The sequence below is a fragment of the Haliaeetus albicilla genome, chromosome 5 (genome assembly GCF_947461875.1).
Source record: "Haliaeetus albicilla chromosome 5, bHalAlb1.1, whole genome shotgun sequence".
NCBI classification, from domain to species: domain Eukaryota; kingdom Metazoa; phylum Chordata; class Aves; order Accipitriformes; family Accipitridae; genus Haliaeetus; species Haliaeetus albicilla.
In genome coordinates, this window is record NC_091487.1 from 18398510 (window position 1) to 18420939 (window position 22430).

The following is a 22430-nucleotide window of genomic DNA, read 5'->3' on the forward strand; positions in this document are numbered from 1 at the left end:
GCTAGCACAAATCTGTCAACTAACAAATCCTTCTTCATCTCTCCAAAGGCTGCATTTTTAAAGGTCATTAGATGGTCAGCTCACACACTAGCTTTAAAGAGCATGTAAATGTAACAGACAAAGACATATAAAATCTCCATTCCCCATTTCAAGTAGCAGTGCTTCTTAACAGTGTATCATCCCTGATGTAAATCAGAGAACCTGCATGCAGGTAATATCTGCAGGTACTAATAGCAAGATCCTAGCTTCCACTAGATGAAGCAGTGCAAAGCTGCATTTGCTGTGTATGGAGAAGTCCTACTGATGTAAACAGTGGCTCAGGAAGGGCCAGTGGGGCCACAACACTAAAATATTCCTTTAAAGGAAAAAAAAAACCCAAACCACTCAAAACCCTTGATTCCTGCATGAGTCTAAGTCCTCATTTTGCTTTAACACAGGCTGAACCATGAATGATCCTTTCTGATGGATACTCAAGGCATTGGAAATGTCTCAGTTTGAGACAAACAACTTCAACTTCAGGTTAATTACAGGTTTAATTTTAAAGTTGTGCATAAATGCTGTACTAAGTCAGAATGTTTGCTGAAGTGAGCCAAGTGAAATAATGAATTAGATCCACCATGAATATACTTAAAACTCTGCTCTTCAGACTGAAGTGAATGCATATTGTAACTCCCAGTTCTAGACAGCTTTGTCCCAAGGCAAAAATGCGTCCCCTCCAGGGACTGCTGTTTGTGTGCTAGTACCTCAGCTGTAAAACTCCGTTCCATAGTCTGTTTCCAAAAAGTGGACCAAAAAAAAAAAAGTCAATTAAATGAAAAATTAATCCGAACACCAAGAGTAAGTACAAACTTCTAAATGTAGCCATACATTTAGACTAACTTTGAGAGATAGGACTATTTCTGTAATACTGAAGTGCAACCACGTTTGTGTGGGTCATTTCACTTTAGCTGAGATGTCACTCCAGCCTGTCCTCAATGCTATGTGGGAGGTTTATACTAATCAGCTTTTTTCTCAAGTTAAATTCTAGCATCACATCAATAGCTGTTACACAACATCAAGAAATATGACCTGTGCTGATTAATGAAAACCAACCTGGTCCTGTTTTCAAGCAGCTGAATTAACAGGTATTTCCCCCCATAAAATTATTTCACATGTTTTAGTTAAAAACAAATAAATACAAAGATGCATCATGCTCTAAAAAGCCAGAGCTATTTTACAGTTAGCATTAACTTTTGGTAAGCTGGGGGGAGGGGGAACAACAACAACATCAAATTTAGAGATTTTTATCATCAATTAACACCTCACAACAGTATGATTTTTCTCACAACTTTAATTACGTGTTTCTATCTTCATACATTGGAGAGAGAATGTTTTCTCAGAAGGGAGAAAAAGCACACTCCTTTCCTGAGTTTGTTTCAAAGAAAATCAAATTATCTGAATTATTTTCTCATAAAACATAGACCATACAGCTCAACAGGCAATAAAGCCAAATTTCTATTCTTGGGTTTTGTTATTTTGTAGTGGTAAAGCTGTCTGGCACTCATAGCAGCATTTGAAGGAACACTCATGGAATTTAAGCCTTCTAAATTCTTCGAAAATCCTTCAGCTAACAGAATTTTTCTCTAAAGCAAACAGAAAAAAGGAAAGAGAAAAAAAAAAAAGAGAGAGAAAATAAAGAAGTCAAACACATGTCCAGTCAAAGCACACATGTGTTCACATATCAGACTTCAGGAAGAATCAAAACATAGTGTAACTCTGGTTAATCTCATAATTGCAAGAGGCTTTTATCCGTAGCTGTTAAATAATACGATCCAAGTTGCCTCTCCAAGATTAAGTGTATAAAGTCACCATGCAACTAAAATAGCAAGTCAACAAAGGGTATACTACACCATTTACATAAAGAAGAGAAAGATCATTTTTAGTAATTACCCTTGTAAAAGAATTACTGTTGTTTCCTTAACACACAAATATATTTACTAGCAGAATATAAATGCATTCATTGGGAACATAATGACTGTAAAACTTTGAATTTTTACTCCTGTAAATGCCTAATCTGATACACTATTTGAAAACAAGCAATCCATTTGTTTTTCCCATATTAAAGATAAATTTTACAGGCAGAAAAGGAGCAAAGGTATTTTTGCAGAGGAAAAAAAGAAATAATCAGGGCAATGAACTGAATAATCTGAGGATAAGAAACAGGTGCCTCACTGACAAGCTACACCACATTTACACTCGATCTAAATCAGAATTTATACTGTGGCACATAAATAGGTGCAGATCTACCATTGGGAAAGCCAGGATCATCTTCATGTGGAGAACAAGGCCTACTATTATGAAGATGCTTTTCATGTTCAGAGCCCAATCTAACTGGGTAATATTTTTAGAAGGGATAAAGGGATCTAGGTTCCCCACTAGTGTTCAATTAATTTTTTTGCTCCCTGGGGAAAAGAAAGAAAAAAAAAAAAAAAAAAGTGGAGTGAAAGAATATAGGGGAAAATCACAAAGGGCAGTCACTGCTGCAGGCTCAGCTAGAATTGAGGATTTCCTGGTCCCTATGCCATGCTGAAACACTGGATCTGGGTCTCTTGCAGTAAAGATCAGTTTATAAGGTTATTATGCAGCCCTGTACATTTCATGTCAAGGCACAGAACTACTGAACACAAACTTCAGCTGCTACATTACCATAGTCATTAAAACAAAAGACAAACATATCTGTAACTTACAAAAAGAGAAGCAAGATTTAGTTGTAAAAGCTCCAAACAAGATGAACACAAACCTCTCTCCACTTAGTACAGTGACTGAACTTAGTTTTCCATACAAAACAGATGATAATCTGTTTTTTATAATAATGATCGAGATGTCAGTTTGGGGGTCATGTCTGTAGGCACTCAAGAGTCATGAGGTGTCACCCCCAACTACAGCCTGACCACAGCAAGATGTCACAGGACTAAGCACCTTAGCACAGACAGGCACACAGCCAATGTTGTCCAACATAGCCATTTGCCACCCTACACTTTGGATACAGGAGGTCCTCATCTCTTCCACAAGTCATCAGATGTGCTCCCCGCTGTCCTAGTTGCAGCTGGAATAGAGTTCATTTTCTTCCTAGTAGCTGGTATAGTGCTATGTTTTGGATTTAGGATGAGAAGAATGTTGGTAACACACTGATGTTTTCAGTTGTTGCTAAGCAGCATTTATACTAAGTCAAGGATTTTTCAGCTTCTCATGCCCAGCCAGCAAGAAGGCTGGAGGGGCACAAGAAGTTGGGAGGGGACACGCAGCTGACCCAAACTGGCCAAAGGGGTATTCCATTCCATGTGATGTCATGTCCAGTATATAAACTGGAGGGAGTTGGCCAGGAGGGGTGGATTGCTGCTCGGGGACTAACTGGGCATCAGTTGGCAAGTGGTGAGCAACTGCATTGTGCATCACTTGTTTTGTATATTCCAATCCTTTTATTATTATTGTCATATTATTATTATTGTCTGTCTTTCTGTCCTATTAAACTGCCTTTATCTCAACCCACAAGTTTTACTTTTTTCTCTGATTCTCTCCCCCATCCCATTGGCTGGGGAGGAGTGAGCGAGTGGCTGCGTGGTGCTTAGTTGCTGGCTGGGGTTAAACCACGACATCCTCACAGCTGAAGTATCTGGCAGAGGTGCAATCTCTTCTCCTCAGAGCTGCACAGCAGCGCTCAACTATTAGTCCAGTCTGGAGTCAGCAATGTGGCAGGACCAAAATATTTGGAATCAGTTACTGGATAAAAGGGAAGAATTTTAGTTGTGAAGAGGATAATTTTATTCATTAAGAAGCATATGCATCACTATTCCCATCCCTAAGAAGCATATAGTACATGCATCACTATTCCCATCCCATCTGCAATCTCATCCCAGAAGAACAGTAATGCTAGTGGCATTTGTATGGCATTTGACCATGCAGGAGCTGGAATGGGGGAGAAAATATTGAATTTTGAAAGTGTCCAACAAACCCAAAAGATTCTGCAAGTAATTTCATGCATTCCACCAAATCTGACCTATTTCAAAAGCTACTGAGCTTACAGAAACACAGGACTTTTTAAGATCCTGAAGTGCTTGTATGATCACAGCAACTGTCCTTTTTTCTAACATTTCTCTTACATGTGCAAATTGGTCTTGTACCTACATCTATGGGTACAAGCTGGTGAAATAGTTACTAAGAGAATTTCACAAGTAGTTATTTAGCAGAGACTTAATTATTCTTTAGCCACTCAGCAATTTTTTCTTTAAAGCAAATTTGAGTCCAGAGTGCAAAATGGGTATCGTGATTGTTTCATAAACAGTTATAAATACTCCTTTCAACATAAGCAATTTGTGCTAGTTTTGCTACCTCCGAGACTACATGAAGAGTAATATTGTTCCTACTGTCAAAACTCCATAACACATTAGAAAATCAAACTCTGAGTTGGGTGGGACCAGACTCTATGCTATACATAAAATAAATAACATTGAACCAAGCTGACTAATTTCCCTTTACCAGTTCGTTGTCTTGCAGAGAAAGCAGCCCAGCTCCAACCTTTAATTACCTAAGTAGTACTTACTAAACTTAGTTGCCCTGAATATCCGCAGATTAAAGCAGTTCTGGAGATGATCCCAGATAGTCTTTCCAAGTAAGAACTCTCCCATCAGGTGATGTTACTAATAAATCCTGGACAACCAAATAACTATAACAAACCCATAGGGAACTAAAAATCATAATTTATTAACTTCAAATCTGAAGTATTTGTTCCACACTCAAAAGTCAGACAAAGCCTCCCCTCACCCCCCCATCTCCCCCAATGAAATAATAAAACCCCAAATATTCAAAAAACCTTAGAGTCAGGCACAAGTACAGGTTTGCTCACACATGAGAAAATACTGCTGAACTCTTTCTTTCTTTCCTTTTTCAGCCTACAAGCAACAAGAGGTCTCATTTTATCCCTGGTATAGCAAAGGAGTGTTGGTATACAGTCCCTCTCACACAGTGGTCCCCCAAATAAACATTCCCCAGTGGTAGAACCATCACCACAGCAGAGACCTGCAACTTCCCTAGTCACAATTTTTCATCTCCATTCTCTGTGGATAGCAGCTGGCCCACAGATGGGCTGAAAAGATCTTTAAGTTCCAAGATTCCTCCATCAGTCCTTCTCCCTCTAAGTTGAGGAGAAGGAGAAATGATAATTGCTCTGTAATGTAGCATTCAGCTATCTGGTATAACTGGCTGGGAAGTGGTAACCACTTTAATTCCTAGAGGCAAGCTGGATACTTCACTTGACAACCTTTAGCTATCACCATAAATCAAAAGCATTCAGTATACTGAAGCAGTTCTGGGCATATCATTGCCCCATTTATACTAGTAACTAGTCTTGGTGCCCCATGTTAGGCTTTGTAAAAACATACAGCGGGGGAAAAAACATCTTTACTGTGAAAAGTTACATTTCCTATGAAAAAAGCACAGTAAAAGAGTCAAGTCATTATGAGCTGATCAGGAAGGAGCGCAGAGAGGCCACGGTGGTAGCAGCAACAGCTCCAGGCTCAATGAACTTAGTATGGCTACAATTTCTGATTAAGGGGGGAAAAAAATGCAGCTTAGCTACTGACCCTCCCTGCAGACTTTGGGCAAGTCACTTTGCCTTTTTCAGTCTTCTTTTTCCTTTTCCTTGTCCATTTCCATTAGGTGCTCTTAGGGACTGCCACTGCATCTCACAACAAGGACAGACAATGCTATAGCTCCATAGGGACCCTCCTCTTCTCCTTCCACCCTCAACTCACAAAGCCTCTGTGCATGACTGAAACAGGACTAATTAATATGCTAGCTTTGACTTCTTCCCTGTCTAGCCAATCCCAGCTGGCCAATCTCCTGGGAGCACCACGATACTCATGGCTCATGAATTGAGATTCAAAAAAGGAGAGAATTATAATATTCCAGGCAGTTTCTTTCACATACTGATCTGCAAGGGGCTACATAAAAATAAGAAGAAAAGGCAAATGGACATTGGAAACTCATCTCAAAGTTTCAGTGCAGGTTAAAGGAAGCAGACAAAGGCTAGTAGCAACAGGGAAGGGGAAGGTCTGTGAAAGGCTTAAGAAGGTAAGAAAAAGCCTTACAATTTTAGGCAACAGTAGCCAAAGATCCTGTGGAGGGATTTAAAGAAGCGTGATGTAATCAGGCAAAGAATGCAACCTTTATGAAGGTATGAAAAAGTTTTTAAAGAGAGAAGATTCTCACCAAAGAACTAAACCAGAAACAGCATCTCACCATCCAGCAACAAATCTGTAGGGCAGAACCTCAACTACTGTAAAGCAGAACCTCAACTACTGTAAACTGTCACAGCTGTAATGACATAGTAGAGTTAAGGGAGTGTACACAGCATGGATATGCTCCCAGAAGCCCTAAAGAACAAATGCCTCTCTCTTTGAGAGTCTATGTTTTTGGCTAGGAACTCACAAAATTCAAAGCACATACTGATTCACAGTAAATGGGGGGGAAATCTATTTTCCCCATTTCAGTCTCTTCAAGCTTCTAAACATAAGTTTCATCCATTTTAACTTTACCATTCCCAAAGTTTAAATGTTTCCCACCATCTGTGAATATTGTGAATACATCTTGCTATTCAAAGGTTTAAATACCTCTATGCAATAGATCCAGTCATACTGCCCTCAACCCACTGAACAAATGAGTGCATCATATGCAGGGGAAAAATAATTCATCAGGTTTTGGCAATCTCTGAGAATAGTCCAACAAGCAAGTATGTATGGAAACTGAACAGGCAGAGTCTAAATTATCTTCTTGCTTGCAGGAAGGTACATTTGCCACTGTTCCCCATTATGGGTAGAGAATGTCACTCTCTCAAGATCATTAACACAGCACCTGTCATTAACATTAAACTGTTAATTTAATGTTGCAAAAAAGGAAACAATTCAATGAGCACATGTACATGTAGCTTGCGTTCTACCTGAAGTGTCTGCTCTGCTGTACTTCAACTTATCAGTAAAGTCCCAGCAGGAATGAATTTGACTCAGTTTCTAAGGCTATTACATTTTCTACTATGTCTTCAACATCTGTCAACCGTAAAGAATAAAGGAAACCATCACTCTTTATTGCCTGAAGGTCTTACCTTCCTGTAGAACAGGAGTGATGCCAGTTTAATTGTCAGCAGGTTCATGGAATATTCTCAGCCTGCTAGGTGGATAACCACATCTATTCTGTAAAAAGTCATTGGCATTAATGAATACAGTAATAGATACGTGTAATAAAATTTTGTAACTTCTGAAAAAAATAATTCAATTATGAGGGTCCTTAGAAATATTAGCAGAACAAAGTTTAAAATTAATTTACTGTAATGAAATTGCACACTGTGCCTAAGTGTATTTTTAAATCAGTCATTTTGACCCTCAAACAAACACTGAGATTCAGAGAGACAGAGTTGTAGCTCAGGATTCTCCCATCGTTCATTATCCAAATTCAGCCTCCCTTTACTCATCATGTTCCTTTCACCTATCCTCCAACTCCAGGCTCCATGACTGGATAATCTTAGTCTTCCTACCACCCAATTCCAAATCCCAAGTTTCTCTATCCCTCTTGCAGCTTCTGGTGACCATTTTCTACCTCCAGGTGCTTTTCACAATCTACTTCCCTAAGCCCAGTTCTGTGCTTGTCCAGTTTTGCCTGAATCCTCCACATTAGTGGTCCAAGTTATGGACTGATGAGACACTGAGAGCATGGAGATGAAGAAATGAATGCAGTTTTAACATCTATCAAATAATTCAGTACATCATAAAGACTCTGTCCTAGACCGACCCCAAGGGTATGGATTAATGCTCACAGACTGATTTACAATGCCTTTTCAACCCACTTCCTACAACAGTCAAGTGAGGTGTGGTAACAATTGTGCATGATACAAAGCAAGACAGCAGTATTTTCTGTCTCAACTGCAGTATGTGGTGACATGTCACAAACAATAAGGTAAAAAGCAAGGAGTGAAAATGAAATGGCCATGGACAGGGATGGGTAAATTTAAACACGGCCTTTACACAGCACAATTTTCTGAGCAGAAAATGGAGCAGATTTCCACACAGAAAGGTCTATCTGCATGGTAACACTAGTGAAGAACAGATCTAAATACACACACGCTATCCCACATTAAGTGTGAGACAGTCAGCGATACCATGGAGATCTACATGCCCAAGTCTCATTAACTTGGTTTTGAAATCCCCAGTTCAGGATTTCAAATATGTCCTGAGTGAAATGTATTTCATTCAGTTTCCAAACCAGATCTCAGGAAAACTCAGGTTGGATGGAACCCCAGGAGGTCATATTAGTCCAAACTTCTGTTCAAACATCATCTTTGCAGGAGCCTAGATCAGGACTGAGATATCTGGATTTGATTCTTTGTTCTACCACATATTTCCTTTGACCTCAGGTCACTAATTTACACAGCTTCTGTCTGCCTGAGTTGTCTGCAGTCACAGAAGAAGAGATGTTGCACTACTGCAACATTAACATTTGAGAAATGTTTAGGTAATGTAGTTTGAAATACAGGCAACCAGACATCTAAATATTAGAGCTGGGCTAATATGGGAAACTTTACATCTTAGTCTAGTACTTCAGAGCATTCAGCCTGGGTGTTTTGTTCCATTCAAAGAAAGTAAGGGCCTGTGCCCACAGATGTTAAATTTGGTTCTGAAGTTGCTACATTTTAGAAATTCTGATTTTTGTTTCAAGCCTGCTTCTTGGTATCAGAGCAAAGACTTAGCTTGTAAAAGTCCTTATCCACGGTGTTCTTCCTGGACCAAAACCAACAGTAAATAAAACTGAGTCATATGAAATAAAGATTATATCAAGTAACATTTTTATTATGTTTAAGAATATACAGTAATATATTGACTAGTATTTCTTTTTATTTCATTTGCCCTTGTTTACTACATCTCTAAATGGCATTTTAGTCAGACACTTATTTACTGTGTGTTAAAATAATTCCTGCAAACTTGGCACCTAGACCTGGGGAAATGGATAAATTACCCTGGAGTTAGTTTTCTGTTCTCAGCTCTCCAGGGGATGCCACTGGCAGGTTGAGCCAAAGCACAGAGATATGTTTGTCTCATTTCTTTCTACTATTTTGGATGCCAGTATTAATACACTGCTAGAAAATGAACAGCTCAGAGAACAGGTTGGTTATTTTTTAAATTCTAGCTTCGAACAAAGCGCATTTCTTAAACTGCTTCACATAAAAATAAACAAAAAACTTTTCCCAATTAACTTCAATGACATCTACCTGCCAACCCTTTTAATACCCACATCAATAAGCCAGGCAAAGAGTGTCAGAAGTTCAATCTAAATCTGGGTGTGAATTCTGATTAGGAGACCTTGGGGGCCACACAAGAAAAATTTGCGATTAAACATTTGTCATTTGCCCTCAACTAGTCCACTAAAAGTGGTTTTAAATTGTCACACATCTATCTCCCCCTGGAAACAGAAACCATCCAAGTGAGAACACAATCAATAAAGTTTACCACTCAGCATCTACAGGGACAAGAGTGAGTCCAGAGACACTGGGGAGGGGGAACAACCCAAAACAAATAAGACACCACAAGCATGTGACAAGTGGCTACAGAAATAAGCTACATGCTAGCTGGTTAGTAAGTCTTTCCACTACATAAATATGTGCATCTGTGCACATACACACACACACGTTTGCTGGACACTGCATCTATATGTTATGTGAATACTATATGCATAAAGCAGCTAAGAAATTTTTTCTTAAACCTTTCCTCATTTTCATTTCTTTTTAGACCAACACAAGAACAGGATATTTAAGGCTGGTAAATTTCCTGGTCTTTGAGGTCATAAGACATTGGAGCAAAGAAACACATTAAATGAACATGTATGCACTATCGATAAATCTACTACAACAGTGGCACGTTATCTATGCATCAAGGCAGAGAGCAAGTCTGACTAAAAGGCTAGGGGGAAATAACATAAGACAGTTATTGTCTGTATTACCTCAACGAGACCATGGTCTTTCTGTGCTACGTACCATATGAATGCATAGTAAGAGAACCTGCAGGTCATGCTGAGCTTACCAATTCAGACTGTTCGTGAAACAAAGGATTACAGTGACATTATTAATACCTCCTCCTTAAAAGTGGAGGTCTAAGGCATTTATCCATGCTACAAAACGGAAGTTTGATCTAGGAAAGATCACAAGCACATTGTTTAAAAGAAATACATGTTATCACATTATTTGAAGAGAATTTACATCAGCACGAAATGACATATTCCACTAGCAACAAAAGTATGTCTAGATCAGCATTTATTACACAAAGTTTATGATCTCATATATTAAGGCGTCTATAAGGATTTAGAAAAAAAGGATATATCAATACAGCATATTGAGAATTATGCATTTAACTAAGTACCACATTTGTTAAATATAATGGATGGAAACCTACGCTTCCTATAGTGTCTTTACAACAAACGTACAAGAAATAGCTTTTTCTATCCTTTTCGAAAATTACTTTGAAAGGTCAGTCCTGTCTTCTCTAGTCAGTGAGAACACCATCATCGATTTTTGTAGAAATAGTAACAGACTCTTGTACTCTCTATGGTATGTTAACAAAACTGTCTAAGATTTTTGTAGTTTCTCTACAATGTATCACATCCTACATCAGTCCACAAGGTTATAACTAACAGTGTAAAATATACACAGACTTAATGACTTTTGATCCTGATCCAGAACTCAGTTATACACATGCCACTGGGAAACACACCTTATTTCACTGTAGAGGACTGATTGTTTCTCTCTCACTGCAAGAACAGAAAGCATTGCTACAATGTGCCTTTTAATTCTAAAGTAAAAAGGCAGCATGGCTCAGAAGGAAATGCTAACCCCTGCCTTTCCCCCAACCCACAATTCATCTGTACCCACTGATAACAATAGGAGCAGCACACTTGAATCAAATCCCCAGCTATTTAAAATCAATGTAGCTCATGAACTGTCCATGGTTGACAAACTGCTGGACAGAAAACCCCAGACTTTAATTTTAAGGCAGCTCACTGACTAGTGTCAGAAGACTAATGGAAATATATTCCAATACATTTCTAATTCACAGCCAAGTAGTTTAAATATCCTCTGTACTGTATACAGGGATTACCTGAAAATATTCACAACTGAAAGGAGTCCAGATCAGTTGCTTTAACAGCCTAACACGACCCAGTGGAGTCACGTGGTTAGAAACATCGCACCACCCAGTCATCCCAGCTTGTAATTGCTGTGGAAACGTTACTCAGAGTTCTGGAGGATGTGGAGTCATGGGAACATTTTGAAACAAGCAGCGAGCCATTGGAGCAGAGAAGCTATAAATCAGACTTGCTGGGCAGATGGCACTGCAAGCTAGTGAGCTGATGGCAGATGGAAGTGAGAGCTTGGAAAAGGCAAAAAAATTGGTTGCAAACTAATGAGATCTGTTAAGATGCTAGAGACAACTACTCTCCTTTTCTGATCGCTCTGCTTTAAGTGAGGGTCAGATCAACCACTCCTCCCACAGGAATCTACCCAGGAAAAGTTTTCAGAGCCATAAAGAAAAGGTAGTTTGTTTCCCCCCCGAAGAGGGATACCAACAGCAGCCATCCAGAGAGTAACTCAATATGAAAAAAGCCTAAGATTCGTAACTTAAAAATCCCAGGCTCTCATGAAATTTTTTGAAGTCCAGCGCCTTCTACGTACAATCTATAAGCCCTCCAGCCTGGCTCCAGGACAATATAAAGACTTTTATCTTTTCATGGCAGAGGAGCTTCCAACAAAGGGGAAGTCTCAAGCCAAGAACGATCTTTAATGGAAAAATGCTACACACCACGTTAACTTTGGTGATGATTTGGTCTTAGTCCAGACTAGAACTGAGGTTGGCTTGATGCTCACAAATGCTCCACGTCCTTCCTGCAGCTGACCTACAGTTCCTTTGCTGCTGTTACAGGATAGATAGTATCTAGAACTCCTTACGACTGCAGAATAGTTACTATCAGAAAAAACGTGTAGCACGTCTTAAGATATTCACTGATATCTTAATTCTAAGCTCCAAATGTTAGAAAAACCCTTTCTCCTCTAGTTACATATACATACATATATATATACACACACACACACATACATATACACACATATATATTTTCCTTTCCTTTGTCAGACCCTCAGGGTTCTTTTTTAAAGCAGCATTGCCAAGACTTCAAAGTTTTTTCTGTTCTGATAGAATAGCCCCAGAAGCATTAACAATGTTTCCAGAATAACACAATACAAAATTATCTACTTCAGTAAATGAGACAACCTCAGTGTAGGCTATGTGAGCTTCTAGCAGACAGCAGCTTCCACAAACTTCTAACATTACTTCTAGAAGCTTATGGAGTTTTTCTCCCAAGATGTATTACCAAGGGTGAGCCTTTCTCACCACTGTCATGAACGGCAAGGATCTCACGGTCTTACAAACTTCTATAGCTGCAATTTGTGACAACTGGGGATTTTTTTTTTTATTTGCATGTAAGTAAGAAAAGGGGTTGAAGTGGTAAATAAATTAACTTTGTTGAAAGCCTTTGGGAAAAGTGAAGTAAAGCTGTAGACTTGTGTGGGAAGCTAATAAAGAGGGAGCACAGCCATAGCACTGCAATGACACAAAGGATTAACAGGCTCTCAGCAAGAACTTGAATTTCCCAAAGTATTATGAAGTTCTTGTATCCTAAACACACATAGAAAAACATCCACATAGCATAAGAAAACTGCTATATACCATATACACACCCATGCATTTGCAGGGCCCCTAATGCTTAAGGCATATATAGAAATGACGTAGGTAATAATAAGTACTTCTCATAAAGGAGCCTACAGAGAGGACTGTGTTCATACAACATATATACATATTAACTATCTGTTCTTAAGATTTAAAAAAAAGACCAGAAATAAATTCCACCTATTTAGAAGGGTTTGACAGCACATTCCTGAGATTTTCATTACATTGGGATAAGCACATGACTGAAAGCTTACACATTCCAACTAAAAATCCACACTCTCTCACCAATTTCTTATGCAATCTTGATCAAGTCTCTTGACCTTTCCTGGGACTACCTTCTCCAGATGAAGTCATGGGGTTACACAAGCTACATTCCCATGGAGATGAACTATGCTACTTGCTCCTTTTTGATAGGTTTTAGGTCATTGTACCTTCTTCTCATTGCAGGGCAAATCTCAATCTCTGACAACCAGACAAAAATGAGGGGGGGGAGGGAAGCAAACCACCACCACACACACACACCCCCAAACCCACAAAAGTTATTACAGAGCAATAACAGTCATGGGTTCTTACAGACCCATTCCTGTCCAACAAACATCAATTTCAGGTATTTTCAGATGCTCCCTTTATTTGCAGCTATCTTACATCTAGCCACTCTTGCAGCATCTAAATCCCCCCTTCAGCTGCAGAAGATACAGAGAGATAAGCTGTACATAACTGCAGAATAACAGGAAGTGACTAAAAAATGCTGTAATTGCAATCCTGTGACATATATGATCTGTAAATCTGTGTTCTAACAGAAGAAACACCTTTAAAAAGGAAGGCTAATTCCAGCACTGTGACTAAAAATCATGAATTTAATGCAAGTCTCATATTTTTCTTAAACCCTCAGCATCCTGTGGCATATTTGGGCCTCTCGTGTGTACAGCTCTTGTGGTTACAGACAGAAGTGCACCTCAACGACCTGAATTTCAGAAAGCACATCCAAATGACTCAACTGTATTTATTTACTCCAATTGGTTTTAAACTAATCTTACAATTTTATAGGAATAGAGGGAGCTGAGCTGTTTGTTCTAAACATCTGGAGAAGTCAACACTGCTCCTGGTATTCCAATTTACACATAAGCATATGTTTTCCCTTGGCAGTTTTATTATATCATTGTAAAAAAGTTCTCATTCATACTAAATGGAAATCCCCATCAAGAACTTTGATGGGCATCTTTCTGATCCAGCTTCTATGATTTTGTGGCCTTTCTTGGCTTGGCTCCAAGTGTGCTGCCAAGTATCTGTTCAGACATGATCACACTGATGCATCCACATATATGGAGAAAAATGGAAGAGGAATGGGAAAGAATAGTATTTTCTGATATTCATCAAGAATAATTATATGTTTCCAAAAGGTCATTTTTGTCTTCTTTCTTGTCTGTGAACAACTTTGACAGACAAATCAACAGCATCATAAGGTTACAGATGCAGATAACAGCAAACTAACCCACAAAGTTCTTAACAGAAGCACAGAGAAGCTCTTTGACATCAAGATGATACAATTAAAGCTTTTGGACCCACATACTTTGTGCAACATTCTTCCACTCCTCTCTCAGAAGTGCATAAGCACAGTAGTGATCCTCAATCAACAAGTGCCTCAGCATTACAACAGACATATAACTGGGAGGCCGGGCAGGAGGGGTACGGCTCCAAACTCTTCTATTACCTGGGGCTGACAGTATCCAAGAACTGGGGATACTGTTTGCAAGAAGGCACAGGCTCTGCTGTCGTCAGAGTTGATCAAAGAGTCATATTTTAAAAAAATAAATAAATCTGAATTTTTAATTAATTTGGCTAGTGCCATTGGCAAAACGTCTTGTCTCCCACACACCGTAAACCACAGAAAGGCAAGGAGAGAGAGAAAGGAAATACACACTGGAAAGACAGATGGGAAGATGAAAGCACTGGGGACTAACACTGCTATTAAAATGCGTCATCTATCCCTGCCCTCAATCAATTCTTATCACCTGGCCAGGATAGATACCCTGAAGTGAAATGGATTCCAGGGTTTCCATATTACTTACCTCATCATCCCCCTCCACACAATATAAATTCCTACTCTGAATACATAGTTTATCATTGAACAAGGAAAACGTGATTAAATGTATAATGGTAATGAACACAAATTACTGTGTTCAGATGGTATCTCAAACACTGCATGTTTAGCTACCCATAGTTTCAAGAAGAGTACACCTCTTATTACCTGTGCAATATACACAGCATCAGCTAGATAGGAATAATCACTGAAAGAAACAAAATTAGAGAAATCGAATTGTCAGCATGATCCTCATAACCCCAAAACATTCTTCTACGTGAACATTAACTTTTACCTTTGAAAGATAAAGTCATGGCATTATATAGCACAACAAACTATTTCTACACAGAACAGTCCTGCCTTTTTTTAAGTTTGACACTTTTACATTTACCCTAACATATCACTGCAGCTTGGTCATGACACCACTACGCAATACATCTCAAGAGCTTCTAAGACACCACAAAGTTTTCCCATCTTACCTGGCTCTGTACAGTTCTTTTCTTCATGTGTCCCATTAGGCGACGCCATCAACCTTCTATTCCTCCATATTTCCGACAAAATGCGTCTGTCTCCAATAGTTGATTCTCGGCCTGTATTAAATAGAAAGAGCTTATGCCCACTACCACTGATACTTTTCTGCATCATCTTAACTGTACCATATGCCCCCACTAGCAAGGAGCATGGACAGACCAGCAAAATCAAGGTGTGACTGGGGCACATGCCAACACATACGTATGCTAGGTCCCTCTAGCTATAAAGGGTGGAACTAGCTATGAAAGTCCAGTGTCAGAGCTGTTAGCATGTTTTGGCTATCAGAATACCTGGCTGTGACCCACTGGGAAAATATTCTGCAGCAAACAAATGCTGAAGCCTGCACCTGTGAAACTCAACACTTAGCATTCCTATAGATGAAATAAGCCCAGCCCAGCTATGCTGACATGAGCAACAATCACACTTCCATTTAGTCATCTGCACTTGCACATATCACATTACTGATTTCTCAAAAAATAAAAATGCTCATGGACATGTTCCAGTTACATTTTGGTTTATTCTGAGTCTAGGGGCTGATCTTTTCAGTGTTGGGTTTACTTGATAATATCAATCCCGCATAACTTGTCAAAGAAAATGGAAAATAACTGCACTGTGAATCCCCACAAGTCTTAAAAAAAACTAACTTCTTTAGAAGTCAATGAAACTTTTGCCTAAACTCATATTCCAGAAGCATTCTCAATGGAACTTGCTGAATAGAGTATAGAAGGAGCACTTGTGATAATGCAGGGTATGCAATTATAATAATCAAGGGAAGAATAGAACCACTTAATTAAATCACTTCCATCTCAACTTCATCCATTTCAAATGAACATATTATAATAACAAATATTCTTCCGTGGCTGATCTTAGAGTTTATATTCAGTCACCATGTAATGCTTGTGTTACAGTGACTCTTGCAAAAAAATCTAGCTTGGAAGTTAGTTTGGCTAGAGTATTTGCTAAAATATTCTGATGCCACAATTATAAGAAACATAGAGAACAGATGGTCAGTGTTTATGGATACAATATACTGTAATTAGCCAGCTGAAAAAAAACTACCTGATGCAGCATACCATCAAAAATTAGGTTATGAGGGATTTAGTTGATAACCCAGGAGATTAAAAACTTTCATTAGTCATGACATTTTTCATGTAAATCTAAAAAAGTTCTGGAAAACTGTTATCTGCAACACCCCCTCCCCCCCAAACTATGTAAACATAATCATATCCAAATTACTTGCTTTCACAAACCAGTAAGTTTATGAAAATAAGTAATTGGTGCAAGGAAGAAAAGAAAAAAAAAGCATAGACATGACAAACAGTTCTAAAGAAAGCAAGCAACAGTTTACCTCTAAAACCACAATTAAAAAAAAGTTTAAAGTCCTAAGATGAGCAATATGCTAATATGGTCTAAGACACTGAATTCTTACATGGATAGGTTGTTGCCATCCTAGATATATTTCAAACAACCCAGGCAATAATTTGAGCACAAGACCATTAGAAAGTATGACAAGTTCCATCAGATTTTTCTTCCCTAAAGCACACATTTTAACTTCAGCTTTAATTTAAGCAGATGACCCATCCTAATTCTGCTGAAATCTGGTTTTCTTATATTAAACATGGACATAGGATCTGGGCTTAATTTGATTTTGTTCTTAAATCCCCAAGGATTGTTGGCAGTCCTACCCAGAGACCCATGTGCTGTCCCAGCAATCTTAGACTTTGTATCTGAGGGATGCAAAGCATATTGCAGGAAGAGGGCCTGAAGCTGCACACTTACAGCTCAAACTGTACCAGCAGGTGGGGGAAAAAAAAACCCAAAAAACCCCAAACCAACAAAACAAACAAGGAATGGGAATGACAGAGTTAATTATAAATGCATCAGTTTACCAACATGGCACTTGCACAAAGAATGCAACAGACTCTATTAAACATGAGATTAGCGCTGTTCCTTGCCTAAAATACAGAATTTTCTGTCAAATCCACACTGTAGCTGGGGGGGGGGAGAACGAGCAAAGAAGCAGTTGTAGCTGATGGAGGTTTACAGCCTAAGGATAAAAATGAAAGGTGGCCCGAAGTTGCAGAGGGGACCAGAAGCGGCTGGAGAGGATTCAGCTCTGATGCAGCGGCAGGGGGAACCTACTTCAGGGCCCTTCCCAGGCACGCAGCTGCCCCGCGATTCCCGACCCGAAGCCCTCCGAGAGGCACGGCGGGCTCGGTGCTGGGAAGCCCTTGGCCACCGGGCGCCAGCGACGCCGCTGCCTCCTTTCCCCGCGGCTGCGGCCACGCACCTGCTCGGCGCGGGGGTTTCTCCGGAGGAACCCGCGCTGCTCCCCCGCCTCGCCCGCCCGCTGGGGTATTTCCACCGAGAAACTCAAAAGGGGAACAGCCGCGGACGCTTGACCCCGCCGACCCCCGGCTGCCCGCGGGGCGGCAGCCCCCGGGCCGCTCCAGCCGCTCTCCCGGCCCCGCCGGGGTCCGCCGGTCCCGCCGCCGCAGCCACTCACCCAGTCTGGAGAGCAGGCTGGACATGCACCAGACGAAGAAGAGGATGGCGCAGATGAAGCCCAGCTGCTGCAGCAGCATCTCCCGCCTCTTGCGAACTTTCCTCAGCATCAGCAGCATGGTCTTCGGGCGGGCGAGCGGCGTCTCGTCCGGCTCCATGGGAGCAAGCGCGGGCGCCGAGGGGGCGGCCAGCAGGGCGGTCGGGAAGCGGGGATCACTCCCGGTGGGTTCCCGCAGACGACTCCATGTCGGGCGGGCTGCAGCGCGGAGAGGAGCCGACGCCTAACGCCTCAGGTCGGCGGCGGCGAAGCAGAGGCAGGTGGAGGCGGGCGAGGGCGCGGGGAGGACGGCGGCGGCAGACCGGAGAGGGGGGGAGGGCCAGGCGTCGCTCTCAGGGGCCGGGCTGAGCCCCGCGCCCCACACGCACCATGGCCGGCGGCGGAGGAAGCGGCGCGGCGGCGCCCCGCGCTCCTCTGTCAGCGGCCGCCCCGCAGCGTGCCGCGGGCTGCCAGTCAGCACCGAGGGACGGCGGCATCCATGCGGCTGCCTGCCCGCCCCGGCCAAGTTTGAAGTTTATCCCTTTCTTTCTCTCTTTCTTCCCTCCCTCCCTCCCTCCCGCCGCCGCCGCCGCCAGCCGTCGGCGGCAGGTGGGCGGAACAGCCGGCGCCGCCGCGGGAGTAGCTGCCCCCCGGGCCCTCAGCGCAGCGCCGAGCGGCCGGTCAGCCCCGGCGGACGGGCGGGCGGGCGGCCGCTCCCCCGAGCGCACGGCCCGGCCCCCTTCTCCCCGCCCCTCTCCCGCAACTTTCTGGGTGCTCCTCCGGCACCCATGGCAACGCGCACGTACCCTTCCCTCCCCCTCCTCTCGGGTGTCTGGGCGGGGGGAGCGGACTTAACGGGCTAAATTAATCCTTTCCCCTAAACGGCGCACGAACTGCCCGCTCCTGCGTGTGGCGGGGCCGTCCGAGGGAGGAGGGGTACGGGCAGCGGCAAGTGCTGTGGAGCCGAGGTGCGCGCCGGGGCCGGCGCTGGCGCTGCCTGAGGCGCGGGAGCCGTGGGGGAGGCGGGAGGACGGAGCTCGGCTCGCGCTGCATGAGGGGCGGGGGACGGGGGCGGGCAGGGGCTGGCGGCTGCGGGGCGCGCGGCCGGGGGCCTGAGGGGGCAGAGCGGGGGGTGCCGCGGGGAGAGGCGGCCGGGTGTGGATGGCGTCTGGGCTCTTCCACCTGCCTCTAGGAGAGGCGTTTCAAGATGGACTTCAGGGGGGAATGACACTGCTCTGATCCCCGCTGTGCGTAGTTTGCGCTGTAACAAATGTGTGGTGACCAGGACCACAAAGTGAATGACCAATGGTAGTCATTCTGTGAAACAGCCGTTAGTTCCTGACTCTCCCACATCAGATTTTGGGGTTTTTTTTTAAACTAAAATTTGGTATTGCCATTAATTAAGTGGTTACTGTTAGCCAACGAGAACAGTTCTGGGAACTTCTACAACAGCACAGGCATTGGTTCTGTATTCCTTCCAGGTATCCAGAAATGGTGCACGTGTCAGGGAGCGAGTGTAAACAAAATGGGATTAACTCATCTGATCTTCTTTTTGATACAGCATTTGGTTTACAATGGAAGGCCTTTCAGGTGATGCCCTCTGGATCTCTGTCCTTGTACTTCAGAACATACAACCCTTCATATCTGGCATTGTTTCTAATGGTGTCATAATTCAAATATCCTAGCCTACAAAAGCAAATTTACAGGAATAAAATATCACAAATCCTCTGTGTTTTCCCGTCTTTGTGGAAATGCAGGGTTTTTTCTTACGTTTATGAATTATATTTGCTTTAGTGAGATGTGGCAGCACAGGGTGCTCTGGTACAAACCGCATGTGAAATTGCTCTGGATTCATGCTGAAGGCTGCCCAGTTGTCTCAAGTGCAGGACGAGTTACTCAAGCTGGAGAACCAAAGAGAAGCAGTTGTGTTAACCTTGTTGCCTGCTTGCACGCACATAGCTACAGAAATTTGTGTGCCTTAACTGTTCAAGCTTCAGGGGCACCTAGGCTCTGGTGGGCCTTTGACTTTCTGATTTATATTAAAGCAGGAAAACAACTGTATGTTAGAAGAATGGCACTAAGATACGGCCCAGCCTGCTCTCTTTCATTCCCTTTATAGCTGCTGAGAGAGGAAAGGCAACTCTGAAAACTCTTGCCTACTACAACAAAGGTAGTAGAGAAGATTACAAACCAGCTTATGTCTCTTCATTTCTCTCCATGGCCACATAGGAAATCTCACAGTTGAACCCAGAATGATCAAATCCATCCCTGACCAAAAGAACTTACAGGCTCATTAGGTGCAGAGGCTTGGGAAGCTGAATAAAGGCAACTGAAGCTCTTCAGATCAGGACTGTTATTTATAGGGGACTTTCTTGTTGTTGTTGAAGACCTTTAAGCTCCAGTGAAGCTGTTGGTTGGCCATGTCAGCAGAGATGCCACTGCGTAGTTAGATACTACTACATACCCTGTCAGCTGTCATAATGCCTGAGAGCTAATTCTTCACATGGGTTTTTATCACCTCCTTTCTGGGACCAAAGCCTCCCCTTCCACTCAAAAGTGGCAATGTGAACATCAGTCTGCCATCCGCTTGTTCTGTGTTTAATAAGAGTTGTGGTGCTGACAAGACTAGTTTTCTGTATGAAGATTTTATCTAGCAATAGAAGGATGGGATTGCAGAAATTTGTTGTTTGTTTCAGTATCCACTTGCCATAAGTTTATCATCTTCACCGATAAGGCAGACCAGGGCCATGGCTTCAGAGAGGCTGTCCTGACAGTTGGGTCTCTCCCCACAGCTGACAGAGGTTGCCTGTGATTTTTATATTTACCAGGTTTATTCTCTTACTTGCTCTTTACACTGAAGACATTTTCAAAGCCATGGCACTCCTGATCTGAAGAGTTACTGATATTAAGACATGCAATGAAAAGCTTGTCTGGAATTGAGGTAAATTTGGGTCTGGAGATGAGGCTGTGATTCACAGATATTCCATATTTGTGTCTATAGGTTGTTTACGCAAAGACCATGGAATTGAAGCATTGTTAGAGGTCCTGAGTTTCACATGTGAGGGATTTTCATAAATTCTGTCGGGTCCTATGAACATCACATGGATCAAACCAAAGCACATGGTTAGTTACAGGAATGCAAGTATAATATTGCCTTTTTTGACATAAGTTTTTTTCCTTTTTCGGGCTGTTAAAAAGTTGTCTGTTTTAGAGGTAACAGTTAGTGACCGTAGAAACCCTGGGGCCGTCCCTGTGAGGAACTGAAAGCAAGAAACAAAAACAAAAAAAAAGTGAAGAGATCTTTTGCGAATCCTTTACACAGAAGAAATCTGCTACCCGTGAAAGCAGTTCTCAGCATGATTGTGCGTGTCTCTCCCTGTGTACACAAATGAGGCAGATCAAAGTTCAGACAGTACTAATCTCCTAATCATAGAAGCTTCTGATTAGCATTTTTAATCAGTCTGGTGATCACAGGGCAGCCTCAAAATTGTTCTTGAATACTAAACTTTCAGAACAGAATCCAAATCACTTTTATTTTGGTGTTTCCTGCGGCAACTCAATCAAGTGCTCAAGCTCTCTATGCAAGAGTCCCTTTATTTCACAAAAGAATCCAACTTACATATGTTTCAACAAAGATCTAGAAAGTACCAACGGCATACAGCCAATACTACTAACACAGGAGGGCATATCTGGCCCAGCTGGGATGTTTGCCAGTCCTCAGAACAGTTAAAGATAAAAACATTCCATAGACATACTCATGACTGTCTTCAGCAACATCTTCCCGGGCCTACACAAGGCCATCCTCCAACCCGACCTTGTGAAACTAGTTCTTCAAAGGATTGGCAAACATGCAGCACAACAAATTCTAACGGTCACTCTTGAAAACAAATGCCAGGTGTTCCCAGCTGCTCCCACATTTCCTGTGAAAATGTGTCAGGTAACTATTTGTGTAGGATGTCTCAAAGGGACGTGGTGCTGTAGAATTCAGCTCCACCTGGAGGGTCTGTCTGAGCACATTTAAGCTGTTCACATGGAGGTTGTTACTGGAATGATGTCCCAATGCTTTCTTCTTATTTGAGACATCCATGCTGTGTATGAGAGAGCAGTGATAAAAATGTCAGAGGCAAAAAAAGAAGCAAATGCTTTCTGCATAAAGTGGCATTAGAGAAATTTACATTCATTTTTTAAATCTTAAATTATTGCTATATCTTACTGCAGCCAGAACAACTGTATATAAATGCAATGGAGTCTTTCCATTAATAGTCTCCAAAAAGAAGAAATAAGACACACATGGTTATCTGAGTGATGCCTTCACAGTGAATGGTTTGGAGATACTACAAATGTTATGTTTCCATTGTAATCAGGAGAAAATGTTTTCCGGACTAGATCTAGGAATTCTCCTGAAAGAATTACATTTTGGAAATTAGAGGTATTTGGGAAATATCATCAAAACAAAGTGTAGAGGAAGAAAATATTAAATAGC

At 41.8% G+C, this 22430-nt stretch overlaps 1 protein-coding gene across 2 annotated transcripts in view; it reads right to left on the reverse strand.

Moving 5' to 3' along the window:
• SLC24A4 (solute carrier family 24 member 4) overlaps window positions 1-18860 on the reverse strand; it is a 98141-nt gene extending 79281 nt beyond the window's left edge. Inside the window, exons 1-2 of one of the 2 annotated variants that reach the window (XM_069783597.1) lie at window positions 17912-18860; window positions 15354-15464 (exon numbers count right to left, since the gene is read on the reverse strand). In XM_069783597.1, the coding sequence (XP_069639698.1) occupies window positions 15354-15464; window positions 17912-18068 (268 nt within the window). In that variant the 5' untranslated portion in view covers window positions 18069-18860. The remainder of the gene's footprint in view (window positions 1-15353; window positions 15465-17911) is intronic. The other variant, XM_069783598.1, reaches the window with a different exon arrangement.
• Window positions 18861-22430: the final 3570 nt, after the last annotated feature.